This window comes from Lethenteron reissneri, chromosome 49, assembly GCF_015708825.2.
Source record: "Lethenteron reissneri isolate LAM-NWPU_2019-01 chromosome 49, ASM1570882v1, whole genome shotgun sequence".
Taxonomy (NCBI): domain Eukaryota; kingdom Metazoa; phylum Chordata; class Hyperoartia; order Petromyzontiformes; family Petromyzontidae; genus Lethenteron; species Lethenteron reissneri.
Genome location: NC_083827.1, coordinates 5,976,487 through 5,991,359, shown reverse-complemented (window position 1 = coordinate 5,991,359; position 14,873 = coordinate 5,976,487). Strand labels below are relative to the sequence as shown.

Genomic DNA, 14,873 nt, shown 5'->3' with positions numbered 1-14,873 from the left:
ACACCACCACCACACAACCACACCACCACACCACCACCACACCACCACACCACCACCACACAACCACACCACCACACCACCACACCACCACCACCACACCACCACCACACAACCACACCACCACACCACCACCACACCACCACACAACCACACCACCACACCACCACCACCACACCACCACCACACCACCACACCACCAGCACACCACCACCACCACACCACCACCACCACACAACCACACCACCACACCACCACCACACCACCACACAAATACACCACCACCACACCACCACCACCACACCACCACCACCACCACACAACCACACCACCACACCACCACCACACAACCACACAAATACACCACCACCACACCACCACCACCACACCACCACACCACCACACCACCACACAACCACACAACCACACAACCACACAACCACACCACCACACCACCACACCACCACACCACCACCACCACCACCACACAACCACCACACCACCACCACACACCACCACCACACCACCACACCACCACACCACCACACACAACCACACCACCACACCACCACCACCACCACACAACCACACCACCACACCACCACCACACAACCACACCACCACCACACCACACAACCACCACACAACCACCACCACACCACCACCACCACACAACCACACCACCACCACCACACAACCACCACCACCACACAACCACCACCACACCACCACCACCACCACACAATCACACCACCACCACACAATCACACCACCACCACCACACAACCACACCACCACCACACAACCACCACCACCACCACACCACCACACCACCACACCACCACCACCACACAACCACACCACCACCACCACACAACCACACCACCACCACCACACAACCACACAACCACCACACAACCACACCACCACCACCACACAACCACACCACCACCACACCACCACACCACCACACCACAACCACACCACCACACCACCACCACACAACCACACCACCACCACCACACAACCACACCACCACCACCACACAACCACACCACCACCACCACACAACCACACTACCACACCACCACACCACCACCACCACACCACCACCACCACACAACCACAACACCACACCACCACCACACAACCACACAAATACACCACCACCACACCACCACCACCACACCACCACACCACCACACCACCACACAACCACACCACCACCACATCACCACACAACCACACAACCACACCACCACACCACCACACCACCACACCACCACCACCACACCACCACACCACCACACCACCACACCACCACACCACCACACCACCACACCACCATCACACAACCACACCACCACACCACCACACCACCACCACACAACCACACCACCACACCACCACACCACCACCACACAACCACACCACCACACCACCACCACACAACCACACCACCACACCACCACACCACCACCACACCACCACCACACCACCACACCACCACCACACCACCACACCACCACACCACCACACAACCACACCACCACACCACCACCACACCACACAACCACCACACAACCACCACCACCACCACACCACCACCACACAACCACCACCACCACACCACCACCACACAACCACACCACCACCACACCACCACCACCACACAACCACACCACCACCACACCACCACCACCACACCACCACACCACCACCACACCACCACACAACCACACAACCACACCACCACACAACCACACCACCACACAACCACACCACCACACAACCACCAGCACACTGCCAATTCACTCATCACTGCTCCAACCCAACCACAGCCGCCCCACCAACAGCACTCACCACACCAACAGCACTCACCACACCAACAGCACTCACCACACCAACAGCACTCACCACACCAACAGCACTCACCACACCAACAGCACTCACCACACCAACAGCACTCACCACACCAACAGCACTCACCACACCAACAGCACTCACCACACACCAACAGCACTCACCACACACCAACAGCACTCACCACACCAACAGCACTCACCACACCAACAGCACTCACCACACCAACAGCACTCACCACACCAACAGCACTCACCACACCAACAGCACTCACCACACCAACAGCACTCACCACACTAACAGCACTCACCACACCAACAGCACTCACCACACCAACAGCACTCACCACACCAACAGTACTCACCACACCAGCAACACTCACCACACCAACAGCACTCACCACACTAACAGCACTCACCACGCCAACAGCACTCACCACGCCAACAGCACTCACCACGCCAACAGCACTCACCACACCAACAGCACTCACCACACCAACAACACTCACCACACCAACAGCACTCACCACACCAACAGCACTCACCACACCAACAACACTCACCACACCAACCACTCACCACACCAGCAACACTAAACATACAATCCACTTTCACCACCAACTAACAACACCAACCACTCTTATAGCACAAACCACAACAACCACAACAAGCACAGTTGGACACAGCTGCAATGCAGTAGCTCAGGTTGATGCTGATGATAATGTTTAATCTACTACTGCTGCTGATGATGATAATGATTATGCTACTGCTACTGCTGCTGATTACGATGATTATGCTACTGCTGCTGCTGATTACGATGATTATGCTACTGCTGCTGATGATTACGATGATTATGCTGCTGCTGATGATGATCCTACTGCTGCTGATGATGATTCTACTGTTGCTGATGAGTATGATTCTACTACTGCTGCTGATGATGATGATCCTACTGCTGCTGATGATTATGATTCTACTGCTGCTGCTGATGATGATCCTACTGCTACTGATGATGATGATCCTACTGCTGCTGATGATGATCATGATTCTACTGCTGCTGATGATGATCATGATTCTACTGCTGCTGATGATGATGATCCTATTGCTACCGATGATGATGATCCTACTGCTGATGATGATGATGATGATTCTACTGCTGCTGACGATGATGGTAATCACACTGCTGCTGATGATGATGATCCTACTGCTGCTGCTGATGATTATCCTACTGCTACTGATGATTATGATAATACATGCTGCTGCTGATGATGATGATATTCGACTCATTACTAGAATGACAATTCTGCCGTTATCTTGGCAATGCTGACGTTTACACACCGCACCAGGTACTCATTTAAGGCTGAGCCGACCCAGGGGAGGGGCCAAGGCTGGCTCAGATTATAATCGTCACTGGTGTGTGACGGGTTCGTAGCGCAGTGCGCTAACCACCGCGCCACCGCTCCACGCATATGCGCACACATAAAGCACACACACACACACCGACTGCGAGATGATACACACAAGCTACGTTGCTTACAAAGGGATGAAACGAAACACAGTGTGATGATGACTATTATTATTATTTAAAATGTCACGTTGTAAACTCCTAAATTAACTTATTTGATATATTTATAGCCAAAGAATTCACACGTGAAATACACACACACACGCGTGTGTCGGTTTAGTCGATTGGTAAGGGGGATGGTGTTGTTAGCGAGCACCTATTAAGGTTGTACACGTCACTGCGAGAGATGTGTATGGATGGCTAACGCGCGCGCGGCCGCCTTTGTCTCCCTCGTGCTGATGTTGTTGTAACTTTGTCTCCCTCGTGCTGATGTGTTTGTTGTTGTTGTAACTTTGTCTCCCTCGTACTGATGCTGTTGTTGTTGTTGTAACTTTGTCTCCCTCGTGCTGATGTTGTTGTTGTAAACCAACATCGGAAGACCCCGGGGCTGGCCCAGGACACGCTGCTGATGTCTCGGCGTGCCTCGGGACACCACGGAGTTCCGCAAGAAGCACTCGAGTCTGTGTAGTGTGTAGTGTATAATGTAGTGTATAGTGTAGTGTATAGTGTAGTGTATAGTGTAGTGTATAGTGTAGCGTATAGTATAGTGTATAGTAGTGTGTAGTGTATAGTAGTGTAGTGTATAGTGTGTATAGTGTGTAGTGTAGTAGTGTATAGTAGTGTGTAGTGTAGTAGAGTATAGTGTAGTAGTGTATAGTAGTGTATAGTGTAGTAGTGTATAGTGTAGTTGTGTATAGTAGTGTATAGTGTAGTAGTGTATAGTAGTGTATAGTGTAGTAGTGTATAGTGTAGTAGTGTATAGCAATGTATAGTGTAGTGGATAGTGTAGTAGTGTAGTGTATATTAGTGTATAGTGTAGTAGTGTATAGTAGTGGATAGTGTAGTAGTGTATAGTAGTGTATAGTGTAGTGTATATTAGTGTATAGTGTAGTAGTGTATAGAAGTGTATAGTGTAGTGTATAGTAGTGTATCTATCGCCAGCGAGTGGGAGGTGTGGACCGCCACTCCTCACCACGCTGCCAACACGACCCTCAACCATGACGAGCGGACTGAGCACCGAACGAGCATCATCATCATCATCATCATCGAGAGGAGCGCCGTGTGAGCGAGTCCACGTGGCCCGTGGGCAAACGCCCCCCCCCCTCCCCGCATCTCCCCAACCGCGGTGCAGTTGGACCGCCTGCGCACTCAGCAGCTGCGTCACGGCCTGCCGGCTGAGCCGGTGAAAGGCGCGTGTTTGTGTGACACTGTCGGTTGTGCGAAACGATTTCAGATGAAGCTGTTTGATCGGAATCAAGACGGACGCCTGGATCTCACGGACATGGCTAGGTATGGATGTTTCGATTTAAAGCTTTCGTTACTGCAGGGATTCATCTTCTTGGTGAATATGCAGCAGTGTGGTGTGCAGTAGGGTGGGTAGAATATTACATAGGGTAATATTACGTAAATATGCAAAAATTCTCTTGATATGCAAATTATTTTGCAAGGCGCTCTTCCTCCTCCCTCCCAGCCTAAATAGACGCTCCAAGCCTAGGACGTGTCATTCAGACTCTGTCTTCTCGACAGACCTGTTCTTCACCTGAGGACGGCTGCTTGCGTTGTGGCCGAAACGTCGTGAGAATTATTTTATTATGTTTTATTTTTATTATTTTATTATTTCCATTCTACGTGACTTTACCGAAAGAACCAAGAAGACGTGGGGAAAGCCCATGAATGACAGGGACGTGCTCGGATCGAACTCTCTACGCGTGTCGGCCGTGACCTGGACTCGATCTCGGGGTTGGCGGACTTCTGAGACGCACAAAGACAAAGGTCCCCAATGTAGCCTTTAGCAGGCTGTCGGGGCAAGTTCGGTTAGCGCGCACCTATAAAGGCGCGACATCTGCCTACGAGGAGGTGGGTGGCCAGAACCACGCCCGCCTTTGTCTCCCCGGCGCTGATGTTAACTGAGAGCACCAGGTACTCACTTAAGGCTGAGTCGACCTAGGGGGGAGGCTCAGGACCGGTTGAGATATCCGACACCGATATACAAAAAGGCACGCACACAGAGGCACCCGTATAGCCTCAAGTATTGTTGGGGCAAGTGCTGAGAGCCAGCACCTGTTACACACACACACACAGACACACACCACCCACATACGACGTAGACACACAACGCGCACACATCAAGCTCTCACGGTTTAGCCTGATACAACTATCGGGGCAAGTGCTGTGAGCGAGTAGCAGCAGTAGCAGCAGCAGCGCCTCCGAGGGTCGGCACGGCACACGAGGTAGGACGTGGCCGCAACCTCGCATGGCCGCCTTTACAACAACGCGCCAGGGTGCTCGTTTGAGGCCGAGTCGACCTACGCGCGCCACACGCGGCAAGGCACCGCCTTCACCTTACCGTCCGCATCGAAGTGCTGCCAAATGCGCAGAAAGGCGGCGGCGTCGATGCTTCCGATCTCGGTTCGCTCCATGGCGCAGGTGCGACTGGCTGCGAGACACCCGGCACAGGTAAGAAGAGCGTTCCCGTCTCAGCATACAGGTGTGTGTGTGTTGTCGTGTGGGTGTGTTGTGTGTGTACGTGTTGTGTGTGTTGTTGTGTGTGTTGTGTGTGTGTTGTTGTGTGTGGGTTGTTGTATGTGTGTTGTGTGTGGGTTGTCATGTGTGTGTGTTGTTGTGTGTGTGTGTTGTTGTGTGTGTGTTGTATGTACGTGTGTGTGTTGTGTGTGTGTGCGTGTTGTGTGTGTGTTGTATGTACGTGTGTGTGTTGTGTGTGTGTTCTATGTGTGTGTGTCGTGTGTGTGTTGTTGTGTGTGTTGTGTGTGTGTGTTGTGTGTGGTCGTGCGTGTATGTGTATTGAGTGTACGTGTGGGTGTGTGTGTGCGTTTCGTGTGTGTATGAAAATCTACATGTGTGCATAGGTGTACCTCTGTGTGTGTGCGTACACGTGTGTGTGTGTAATATACCGGTCTATGCCCACACACACACACACGGGGGTTCACACAGGCAGACACACACCTGTGCGCGCGCGATGGTAACTGTATGTATATTATCAAGATGTACACACCTGTGCACGTACCAGCAGTACACATATCTCTAGATAACGCGCGTCTGTGTGTGGACGTGTGCGTATCTGTGTATATACCTGTGCGTGTACCTGTGTAGATATATATCTGTGTGTATGTCTGTGTGTGAATGGGTGTGTGTATAGATATCGGTGGGTATGTCTGTGTACCTGTGCGTGTGTACCTGTGCATGTGTACCTGTACTCCGTACGTACCTCCGACCAATTCGTCAACGATGTTGCTTTAACCGATACGCCGGTGTGTATGTGTGTGAGCGTGAATGGGTGAATATCTTTGCTGCTGCTGCTGCTGCTGCTGATGCTCACTGACTGAACCCAAATCTATTCACCGCACAGGTTCAAGTGACTGTGTGCGAGTGTGCGCCCCGTGTATTTATATTCGTGTGTGCGTGTACACGTGTGTGTGTGTGTGAGCGCGCACGTGTGTGTGTGTGCGTGTATCCGTGTCTCGCGCATGCGTTTCTTTTCAACACAGCCCAGCCTCCCAAATCCTCCAACAACCCTCCTCCTCCTCCTGTCCCCTTCCCCTCCCCGCCTCTCATCTAAAATTCCTCCACCCCCCACCTCGTCATCTTCAACATGCCCACAGCCACAGCAGAGGAAGATCCCTCCCGTGTCGCCTTCAACGAGGCTGTTCGCGAGCACCCTATGAAGGCCGCGGGTACGTTTGAGTGACCAAGCATCGCTCCCGGCCGCCTTTGTCTCCCTTCCAACGCTGGTGTTCACACACCGCAAGAAGGTTCTCGTTTTAAGGCTGAGTCGACCTAGTGGGGGGGAGTGGGGGGAGCGGGGGGGAGCGAGGGGGAGAGTGGGAGGGCCAGAACCGGTTCCAATATTCGCTACTTGTGATTTTTTTTCGGGTCGTGAGAATCGAACTTGGGTCGCCGGGATCGCAGTGCGCTAACCACAACACCACCTCACCCCCCACCACGCGCGCGTTCCTTCTCGGGATGCAAAGTGTTCACCCCGCTAAACCGGTAACCGTTTTCCCCGATCGATCACCGGCTCCGAAACGTCAGGAAAGTCACAAACCGGTAACCGTGTGTTTTTTGTTTCAGTTCATTTTATTTTTTGTGTCTTCTTTGCGACTGATTGCGCGCGCGGCCGTTGTGGCGACGTCTCAAGCTGCCGCGCCGGGAGATGGGTATCCACGGATGGATGGGTGGCGAGGCAGAGGACGCGCTCGCCGTTACGCAACACGGTGGTGGCAGCATCTTTACGTTCCTCCGTTGCTGTGTTGTTTTATTTAAACAGTAAAACGGCATTTCGAAATGTGCGGCAAAATCGGTAACCGGTTTAACCGATTTCGCCAATCGGTTACCGGTTACGCAAAAAAAACCGGTTGCAGGAGATATATATTTTTTTGTTGCAGTTCATGTAAAATTTCGGACGTGCATGAATATTTCAGCAAAAACTCGCCCCAAATACATCTCAATTGTACGATATATTACGGCTGCCTCTGTCAAAGGAATCCGTTTGATCGGAGCGGTGTGTGATCTCTCGTTTCTTTAACGAACACCACGCGACCCAGAAAAAACCATTAACTTGACGCCGATGCTGCTGCTGCTGCTGCGTTGGCAGTGGTGCACAACCAACAACAATTTGAGGCTGAGTCGACCTAGGTGAGGCCCAGGACCGGTTCAAATAATCGTCACTGGTGTTGGCCGTGAGCGGGAATTGAACCCGGGTCGCCGGGTTCGTAGCGCAGCGCGCTAACCGCTGCACCACCGCTCCCCCACACACACGCGCGCACACAGGCAAAGACAAAGGTCAACGATCCCCCGTGTAGCCTAAATAGAGTGTAGGGGCAAGTGCTGTTGGCGAGCGCTAAACAGGCGCGCGGTCTGCCCGCGGGCCCGCTGTGCAGCTCCAGGAGTGGTGGGATGAGTAGTGGGTGAGTGGTGGAATGAGTGGTGGGGTGAGTGGCGGGGTGAGTGGCGGGGTGAGTGACGGGGTGAGTGGCGGGGTGAGTGGCGGGGTGAGTGACGGGGTGAGTGACGGGGTGAGTGACGGGGTGAGTGGCGGGGTGAGTGGCGGGGTGAGTGGCGGGGTGAGTGGCGGGGTGAGTGGTGGGGTGAGTGGCTCAGCGCGAAACAAATTCTCAAATGTATTAAATAAACGACGTTCCGGGCAGTGGGCCTTCTTGATTGGTTCGCGTGCCACGAAGAAGGGGCATTGCGTGGCACGTCGCCTGTCATGTATGTTTTATTTTAAGTCCACGCAGCGATTTTCTTTTGACATGTTGATGAGTTTACGTTGGCAGGAGGTGGTGGTGGGGGTCCAAGAGAAGGCAGTGAGCGCGCTGAGCTACAAACCCGGCGACCTGGGTTCGATTCTTCCCGCTCACGGCCACCAACACCGGTGACGGTTATCTGAGCCGATCCTGGGCCTCCCCTAGGTCGGCTCAGCCTCAAATGAGCGCCTGTGTGCGATGTGCAAACATCGCCACTGGGGAGGCAAAGGCGGCCGGGCGTGGTTGCTGGCCACCCACCCCTTCGTGTGCCACAGTGCCGGTGACCTTCATAGCTGCTGCTGCTGCTGCTACTCGCGAACAGCACTTGCCCCAACAGTCGGTTAAGACTATCGGGGGGATCTTTGTCTTTGGGGAGAGCCGGGGAGGGAGAGAGGGGGTGGGTGGGGTAAAGTCTGTTGGGAGTTCCGGGGTTATCAGGAATCGGATCCTCCTCTGGATCAATTCTCCCACGATCAAACGCATCTCGCACGACGTGGCCAATTGTTGCTCATCGATGGAATCGGTTCAATATTCAACCTGGTCTCGTCGCTCAGCGCGGCTGCTGCTGCTGCTGCCTTTGGATCGTTGGGCCGATTCTCTCCGTGACTTGGGCGTACGCGTCACGCAGATGAACCAGACATCCCTAATGACAATAATACAGGGCTGCTTCAAAAAATGTTTTTTAACACTTCTGAGAAATTTGTAACGAGATCACAAGGAACGTGCCCTTTGAGCTCTGGAGACCACCTGGAGAAGATTCCAGGCACGCGTTGACAATGATGGTGAACAAGTGGAGACTCTTTGACTTTTTGAAGCTATTAACATTACATTTGTTTTTATTAAAAGCTTTCGTGACTGCAGGGATTCATATTCTTGGTTCTTTCGGTAAAGTCACGTAGAAGGGAAATAAGAAAATAATATAAATATAACAATAACATTCTCACGACGTTTCGATTCAAATTTTATTGCTGTGGTTTTCACACCTGCTGATGATTGCTTGTATTGCAATCGAATCGTCGTGAGAATGTTGTTTTATTTTTATTATTTTATTATTTGTTACTCTTTGGTTCTTTCGGTGAAGTAACGTAGAAAGAAAATGAATTAAATAGAATACGACGTTTCGATTGCAACACAAGCAACCGTCATCAGGTAGAACTAAATTTGATAAAGAGACAAAACACAGACACGGAGACACACAGACAGACACACAAGCAGAGAGAGAGAGAGACAACACAGAGACACACAGAAGAGACACACAACATAGACACACAGAGAGACATACAAACAGAGAGAGAGAAAGACTCACACTTTGATACACAGACAGACACACAAGCAGAGAGAGACAACACAGAGACACATAGAGAGACACACAACATAGACACACAGAGAGACAACACAGAGACACACAGAGAGAGACACACACATAGACACACAGAGAGACAACACAGAGACACACAGAGAGAGACACACACATAGACACACAGAGAGACAACACAGAGACACACAGAGAGAGACACACAACATAGACACACAGAGACAGACACACAACATAGACACACAGACAGACAGAGAGACAACACAGAGACACACAGAGAGAGACACACAACATAGACACACAGAGAGAGACACACAACATAGACACACAGACAGACAGAGAGACAACACAGAGACACACAGAGAGAGAGACACACACACAGACAGCCAACACAGAGACACACAGAGACCCAATGCCTCTGTGTCGAGGCCTTAAATAGAGAGAGGGGGGGGGGGGGCAGAGAAAGAGGTGGGTCTGCTGGGGCAGCTGCTGGATCAGAGAAATTAGCACGTCAATGAAAGACCCAACAAGACTGGTACATTCTGGAGAGAGTTGCGTGGAAATCCACCTCGACGCGACCGAGGGAGAGAAAGAGCGAATGGACGTATGAGAGCCTGGCCAATTTTAGAGAGAGAAATAGGCCGTTTGAGAAAACCAAATTAATTCTAGATTTCAAGCTTTCGTGACTGCAAGGATTCATATTCTTAGGTTTTTTCGGTAAAGTCACGTAGGTAAAAAATGTAAATTTAAATTAATAAAAGGAAATTATTCATTTAAATTTTTATTTTTTTACCGACGTGACTTTACCGAAAAAAACCTAAGAATATATATACAAGGTCGGGTCTCTTGGAATTTCTCTTTACTTAAAACAGCAATCGTGCTGTGTTGCCTCCGAAACGTCGTGATTTTTATTTTACTTTTATTACTTTTATTTTTTACCTACGTGACATTACCGAAAAAACCTAAGAGTATAAAAAACCAAATTACATTTGTTATCATGTTACAGTGCGTTATCCGTAATTTTCCATTAAAAACGATTGTCCCATATGAGTGTTAACATTTTTATTGAAGCACCCTTTATCCACACGTGCCCCATTGTTTCAACTGCCGCGCCGAGCGAGGTGGGAGGCGAACGTGTGACACACAAAGACAAAGATCCCCCGTGTAGCCTTAACAGACTGTTGGGGCAAGTGCCGTTAGCGAGCAGCCCCTATGAAGACCGGCAACGGTACACGAGGGGGCTTGGTGGGCAGCGCCAAGCACGACCGCCTTTGTCTCCCCAGTGACGATGTTTACATACCGCACCAGGTACTCATTTGAGGCTGAGTCGACCTAGGGGAGGCGCAGGAGCGGTTCAAATAATCGTCACTGGTGTTGGCCGTGAGCGGGAATCGAACTCGGGTCGCCAAGTTCAGCAGCAAATAAAGATAAGCACCTCAACACATTTGTCAATAACATTGTGGTTTTAAATAGAAACAAAAATATCGATACAATAGGCGACGTTTCGGGAAATAGTCCTTATTCATGACACACATAGCAAGTGGCCCTGTCCGCATAGCACATAGCACAATCATTAACTCCATTCATGTGCTGTGCAGGTCCATTGTCCGAAACGTCGCCTAGTATATATTTGTATTTTACTGCCACGGTGTTCTTAATAAAATTATAATAAAAAAATAACGGTTCGAAACGTCCGTCGATAAACACGGTGTCCTTAAAATAAAAAATAAAATATATAACAGGCGACGTTTCGGGCAGCAACTCTGTGCACCACTGCGAACTTGACAGCAGCGGCGTCACCAAAATAACTTTCCTAAACTCGACATTTCTTATTCTTGGTTCTTTCGGTAAAGTCACGTAGAAGGGAAGTAATAAAATAATAAAACATAATAAGATAAAGTTCTCACCACGTTTCGGCCACAACGCAAGCAGCCGTCCTCAGGTAAAGAACAGGTCTGTCAGAAAGACAGCGTCTGAAGAAACGTCGTGAGAATGATTTTATTATGTTTTATTTTTTTTATTTTATCATTTCCCTTCTACGTGACTTTACCGAAAGAACCAAGAATATGAATCCCTGCAGTCACGAAAGCGTTAAATCGAAATCTACATTTCTTCTTTTGATGTGATTATAAGTTGCAGCAGACAAGTCTGTCTGCTGCCACACAACAACGCCCGATCAACGCGCACACAAACGGCCTCCGATAGAAATAGATAATTAGTCGCAATTATATTCTCATCGTCACCACAATCATCATCGTCGTCGTCGTCACCAGCAATGATCTATCCGCTTCCTATTACAGGTCTCCACTTACCTGTGTAAAAATAAAAGATGATTATTGTTGTCATCATCGTAGCCTTGATACACTTCGTGTCTTGCGTGTGTGCGTTCGTTGAAAAGCCTTCGGTGAAAAGTGGCCCCCGCAGTTCTTCAGGGCCTCGTGCTTAGAGAGCCAATCAGCGACCGGGGCGACCACGTGACCCAACTGTCACGTGTTCGCCGTCGTGCGGTTGGTTTCGCGGTATCGAACCCACCCAGCGGCCGCCCTAGTTAATACTGCGGTGCTGTGCGGTGCTGTGTGTGTTCGCTTCACGACATACCAAATCTACCACTACTGCAGCGCGCTATCTGCTTGACAGCTGACGTTAAAGATCCCGTGACGACGTTCGCAAGGGCGGGCCGTCGCGTGCCGTGTGCTGGCGTCATAGTCCACGATCTGCCAAATGTGGAGTCAATTTCGATTTTAAGCTTTCGTGACTGCAGGGATTCATCTTCTTGGTTCTTTCGGTAAAGTCACGTAGAATGGAAAAAAAAAACATTGAAAAAAAATTCTCACGACGTTTCCACCTGAGCACGGCTGCTTGCGTTGTGGCCGAAACGTCGTGAGAATGTTTTAATGTTTTTATTTTTATTATTTTATTATTTCCATTCTACGTGACTTTACCGAAAGAACCAAGAAAATGTGGGGTAGTTTAGCGCGTGACAGCAAGGGCTTCCGCCACCACTAATAATTCATGATAAAGGTTTTTGTTTGATCGCGTGAGTATAAATGTGTCGTTGACTCACCGCCGATCAGTAAGGGTTGTCACGTAAACAAAACGTGCGAATCGGTTACAACTTCAGCACACCGGTTGTGTTGGAGAGTAAACCCGCGACATTTATAATGTAAGTCCAGGTACTGTGTGACGTTTCGCTGGTGATCACAACAACCAACTTCATCAGGCGATTTGCAAAGAACTGTGAAGAATCTTCTCGGTTCTTTCGGTAAAGTCACGTAGAAGGGAAGTAATAAAATAATAAAAATAAAACATTATCAAATAATTCTCACGACGTTTCGGCCACAACGCAAGCAGCCGTCCTCTGCTTGCGTTGTGGCCGAAACGTCGTGAGAATTATTTTATCGTGTTTTATTTGTATTATTTTATTATTTACATTCTACGTAACTTTTCCGAAAGAACCAAGAAGATGAATCCCTGCAGTCACGAAAGCTTTAAATCGAAATTTAACTGTGAAGAAGTCAGGTGATGCCATCTTTTTTTTTTTTACTATTTTTTTATTTTACCATTTTAGCCACCCGGTGCACCAACTGATTGGCCACCGCCACTCCCGATGTGAAATTATTATCGCAACGAACAGTTTTGAAAGTAAAAAGCAAACACAGCTGTAGCTCGGTTTACGTCGGTGGGATGCGTTGCTGAAAGGTGCGGCGATGACGAATATCGAAACGACGTTAAATCGAAGCGATCGACAGGGTAGTAGTAGTAGTGGGTGGGTGGTGGTGGTGGTGGAGGTGGTGGTGGTGGAGGTCGTGGTGGTGGTGGTGGTGGAGGTGGTGGTGGTGGTGGTAGTAGTAGTGGGTGGGTGGTGGTGGAGGTGGTGGTGGTGGTGGAGGTGGTGGTGGTGGTGATGGAGGCAAAGGGGCTGAGAGTCAACGCATAACGAGACAGGACAGATGTGCGATGCCGTCAGCGACGTTAAGTGTGGGGGGGGGGGAGGGGGGGGCGGTCGAGGCGACGCAATCCTGGCAGCGGGCGTCGTGAACCAAGATAACGACGTAATCGCGAAACGCCGTAAAAGGGGGACAAACGCAGATCGGTGGTATTACTGTACGAATGCGTTGAGTCCCATCAGCCCAAATATTGGCCAACATTATCCAGCAGCAGCAGCAGCAACAACATTTGTCGCGGCAAGCACATTTTCGGATCGGCTTCGACTTTCCGCGTCTCATTCATCAGCAAGGGTCAGGCTCGTCACAAACAAATGCTGTTGGGTGAGCGGATGTTCTAGATTTGAAGCTTTCGTGACTGCAAGGATTCATATTCTTAGGTTTTTTCGGTAAAGTCACGTAGGTAAAACATTAAAATTAATGAAAGTAAAATAAAATAAAAATCACGACGTTTCGGAGGCAACACAAGTCTCCGTCATCAGGTGGGACCGTCACAGCCAGATTTGCCTCACTTGATGCAGCAAATCTGGCTGTGACGGTCCCACCTGATGACGGAGACTTGTGTTGCCTCCGAAACGTCGTGATTTTTATTTTATTTTACTTTCATTAATTTTAATGTTTTACCTACGTGACTTTACCGAAAAAACCTAAGAATATGAGCGGATGATATTAGCAAGGGCACTCCGTGTAAGATATGGGCGCACACCCCCCCACCCCCAATCCCGGCTCCCCCGCCTCGGTTTAATTGTTAAACAATTATAATTAATTGTTATAATTATAATAAATTATAATTTGACCGTGTCCCGTAAGCTATTGCTCGTTTGCGCATTGCCCTGGAAGCCTCGTCTCGTCCGAGTGTCCACGATGCTTTTAAACATATTAAAATTCACGTGACCCTCAATGAGCCAATTTTAAAACGCAGTGCCCTAA

The 14,873-nt window shown here is 49.8% G+C and overlaps 1 protein-coding gene across 2 annotated transcripts in view; it reads right to left on the bottom strand.

Annotated features, from left to right (window-relative positions):
- LOC133354902 (secretagogin-like) overlaps positions 1-6,780 on the bottom strand; it is an 81,119-nt gene extending 74,339 nt beyond the window's left edge. For both annotated transcript variants that reach the window (XM_061572086.1, XM_061572087.1), the window contains exons 1-2: positions 6,647-6,780; positions 5,768-5,857 (exon numbers count right to left, since the gene is read on the bottom strand). In XM_061572086.1, coding sequence (XP_061428070.1) covers positions 5,768-5,840 — 73 coding nt within the window. In that variant the 5' untranslated portion in view covers positions 5,841-5,857; positions 6,647-6,780. The remainder of the gene's footprint in view (positions 1-5,767; positions 5,858-6,646) is intronic.
- Positions 6,781-14,873: the final 8,093 nt, after the last annotated feature.